Source organism: Channa argus, chromosome 2 (genome assembly GCF_033026475.1).
Source record: "Channa argus isolate prfri chromosome 2, Channa argus male v1.0, whole genome shotgun sequence".
Lineage (NCBI taxonomy): Eukaryota > Metazoa > Chordata > Actinopteri > Anabantiformes > Channidae > Channa > Channa argus.
The window spans coordinates 25,914,957-25,919,215 of NC_090198.1; the positions used below are offsets into that span (position 1 = coordinate 25,914,957).

The 4,259-nt window shown below is 35.1% G+C and overlaps 1 protein-coding gene across 1 annotated transcript in view; it reads right to left on the minus strand.

Annotated features, from left to right (window-relative positions):
* The window catches only part of elp4 (elongator acetyltransferase complex subunit 4), a 54,112-nt gene that overhangs the window by 49,658 nt on the left and 195 nt on the right, over positions 1-4,259 (minus strand). Inside the window, exon 2 of the mRNA XM_067487628.1 lies at positions 3,278-3,313. Coding sequence (XP_067343729.1) covers positions 3,278-3,313 — 36 coding nt within the window. The remainder of the gene's footprint in view (positions 1-3,277; positions 3,314-4,259) is intronic.

Sequence of the window (4,259 nt, forward strand, 5' to 3'; positions counted from 1 at the left end):
CATTCTGGGCACTCATGGGATGAGTTTTCTTTTTTCTCTTTTCTTTGCTTATTCTGACTAAGGTTTGTTAGGGGGGGAAACGCCTCTGCCATATTTGCCTTCACACAAGGGAGTACAGGAGTCCTGAATCATATCTGCTAAGGCTGCAGGGGGAGGAGACAAATTATCTAGGTCAGAGTGTTTCCCCACTTGCATGAGTCTTTGGTCTATGTAGTATTATTATTCCTACTTAGCAGCTTATGAAAAATTATGAGTGTTTCCAGTACGCCATTAATGCAACAACTTGGTTTTATTATGCCAGCATTATTAATTGGCTGTATTTGTCAACCCCTATATACATATCATATACTGTATGGTATGCCAATTATAATTTGTGTGACTGCTGTTCCATTTTCTACCAATGTACCTGTCATCTGAAAGCAGACGTTTTGGTTTCTCTGGTGCTCTGTTAGAGGCACATTGTATCTTCTTGCACTAGCACTGCACAATTCTGGGTAAAATATGAGTTTACAATTTTCTTCACTCAGAAAAAAAGAAGACGTCACAATTTTCTGCCATGACCATAAAGCTATATTTTGTCCATCTTTGTTGACATTTTGCCTGAGAATGTCTGTTTGCTGAGAGACAGCAAAAAAAAAAAAAAAAAAAAAAAAAAAAAAAAAAAAAGCTTTACAACCAACAAATTTAGTTATGACTGGCAAAAAACAAACAAACATGACAATAATTGTAGAAACCAAACCAGAATGCAGATTTCTAATTTCTTACAAAAATCAGACTTAAGACTTTGGCTGTGCTTACTAAAATGTAATTGATGTCACCATGTTGAAAAAAACAATATACACTTTATTATTATGGTGTTTTTATGGTGTTTCTCAACCATGAGTACAACTCATTAGTCTGTTATTAAGTTAAATTCTCTCTTTCAGCTGCAGGAAAACATCCGCCTTCCCCTGCGTTCCTGACACTATGTGTATATTATTGAGGTCATAGTTAGTGGTGCAGTCGTGCTGGAGTGCATTTAATTAAGAGGCATTTCTAATGTTTTGGCCACCCTAATTAAAATGAATGAGGGAGCCAAAATATTAGAACCACATCTTATTATATGACAAATTCCTAAATATTATATATTTAATTAAGACAAATAAAAACTTCTATAAGCGGGACTCAAGTTACAAGTTAGATGACAACTACATTACACCCTAAACTAAAGCCATTGAGAGCAAGTTGAAAATTGCTGAAGAACAATTACAACGTAAATAGGCTAATTTTCAAAAAAACTAATCCTTTTAGTTTAGTTTTTCTCCACATAAAGGCGTCATTTGGAAAAAACATGACTACTAACTTTATTTGAAAAAAAAAAAAAATCCAAATTGGTTAAACCATAGTTCTTTACATGACTCTTTCTCCTGACGGAGACTTGTCTATCTTTGGAGTCTTGCACATTAACAGTTCTGTCAATGGGCATGTACTAGAAAAAAAAAAAAAAAAAAAGCATGAAACACCAACTTCATCTTGCTTCAGAAAACAATTTCCTTCAGTTGTCCACACGGAGAAACAGCATTTTAATTATTCCAAATATCAACATAAATATAAAAATATATATATAGGGTGTTCTTCTGACTCAGTTTTATTATGTTTATGTACATACACAGATTTACTTATTTACACATTTGTGATGGACTACAACAAAACAATTAAATGCAGGTAAACGATGAGTAAGTTTCAAAGCCCTGCTAATGAGTAAAATTTTATCTGTTTATAATAGCCTTCGTAAATTAGAAGGGGTTGCTCCTGCAATAGGTGCAACAAATTACTGTGCCGCTTCTGAGTCACTATTGGAACTGTACTCAAAACGTAATTATAATTAATAATAATGTTATTATTATACGTAATAATAGTAATAATATTTTTTACTGAAAGTGCACCATCTAATAGTTTTTATTATGGAAAGAAAAAGAAAGAAAGGAAATCAATTTACTTGAATGATTTTGCTACAAACCATACATACTTAAAGCATAATGAGAGCTGGGAAGCTTTGTTCCTTCTCTCTTAAAACACAAGAGATGAGAGATCTTCAGACAGTAGCCATACTGGGCTGATCCCCCTCTACTTGACAAATGAGGATGGACAAGTCAAGACACTTCAAAGGCAGACAACGACCAGTCTGATAATTTTATGTCTGTGTCTCACAAACAGGCCATCATGGCTACAGGGGCAGACTGTAGGAGATGAATGCTTCTAACAAACATAAACAAACATACTCTAAACTCCCCTCTTCCTATCATACCACACACACACATACACACACGCACAACAAAACAAACACACAGAAACCAGCGTGCACACACAAACACACAATCCTCTCACAGACAAACACAAGAGAGCACACACACGCATTTCACCTTTACTGTGTCTCTCATTACTAGATGAAACCAACCGTACATTGATTCACAAAATGGAAGGGAAGAACACATTAGTGTGTAATCACAGACTCCTGCATCGATTGGGGGGATGAATTAAAGGGCAAAGCAATATCATCAGTTGGTATAGGCCGCAGCTACACACAAATTACAGCTTCAAGGGGAAACAAGACTACCTTAACCTTACCATCTACGAGTGCATATAGCCTAGCTTATGATGAATAATAATAATAATAATACAGTGGAAGACATTTATGTCCCTAGAAAACCCAGTTGCTTGGAATGCAATTCCAAAAACTTGTATGACACATCTGCAGATGAGCATATTAATTAAGAATCACTGTTGAAGTGTGAACACCTGGGATTCTAACTGGTGACCTTTAGGTCACTGGTCTATTTGCCATTCTGTTAGACAATGACATGCTAACCACAAAGAGCCTGAGCACACACAGACATTTTATCAGTTGTGTCACACTGAATAGTGTAACTGAATTCAGTTTATGGTACATGTTCAGTTAAAAAGTACTTGCAAAATTTCTAATCACAAGATACAGATACCATATATACTAATATACAACACACTAAAATAAATAGCATCTAATTAAACATAAATTAAAGACTTTGTGGAAAAATGTACATTCTTGGTGATAACTTAAAAGGGGACACACCAGTGGATTTAACAATCGCACATATTAGGCTTTCCTGTGACATAACAATGCCTTTCCTTTAAAAATGTATTTGAAATGTATTGTATCCTCCTCCTTGATCAGTTCGTTTTTAACAAGAAATACATCACATCATGTAAATTTCATTAGAATTTTAACCCACTCAGTTAATTTGAAAAGTGAGATGCTCACCAATGAGAAGTAATGTTCCAACAGCTAATCCACCTCCTGGTTGAGGAGAAAAAAACATCAGTTTGTTAATAATCATCTTTTACATATAAGAGATATTGTCTTACTCTCAATTGGTCTAAATCAACTGGAGCCTCTGTTCTCCACAGCCAAGTATTCCTTTAAAAAAAAAAAAAATCTTTCTGTTGTAACCTTTTACATTTTGTAGTAGAAGTGCTAGTGCTATTAATAACAGAAAAGATGACTCTGTACTATGGCTGCATGAAGTGCTGGCATATTTTGTATTCACACTGGCAATGTCAGTTCCATTAACCAACTTAAATGTTTGAGACCACTAGTTAGCTAACGGGACTTTATTGGTTATTCTGAATGCTTCATTAAATTTAATCAGCACAGAACGATGGTCTGGGGTTCTGATAGCTCAGACATCAATCGCCTGGGAATCACCAGCCCCAGTGATTCCCAGTTTTCTACTAGACAATAGTAGTTTCTATACACTAGAATGAGAGCAGGACCTTACATACTCATAACTGTTTTTTTCTGAAGAAAAGTGAAGTAAAGAAGTGTAAATAAAACTTCGTTAGACATTATAAATGCACCCATAGGGTCCCAAGTTAGTTCGCATAAAACAGTGTGTTATACTCTGGAAAAATGTGCCAAAAGATATAAATTTAGCAGGGTTGACAGTAAAACATGGGTTGCAAAATATTTGCTTTTTAAAACCTACATCTATTATGTGAACAAGTATTAAAAATGGACAGGAATTTCAAAGTTTTTGGACTTTTGTGGTCTATGCAGGTTACCCTATATAATGAAGGAAAATCTCTCTCAAAACAACCTAATGCAAATACCTCACCACTACCTTTCCCACTTTCAGTATGTGTTCTGTTTTAATCAATAATCGGAAATCTAGCTACTGATGCACTGTGAATCCCAGTTAGCCTGTGTAGCTAGTGCTAACGTTATTCGTCAACTACAGACTAAC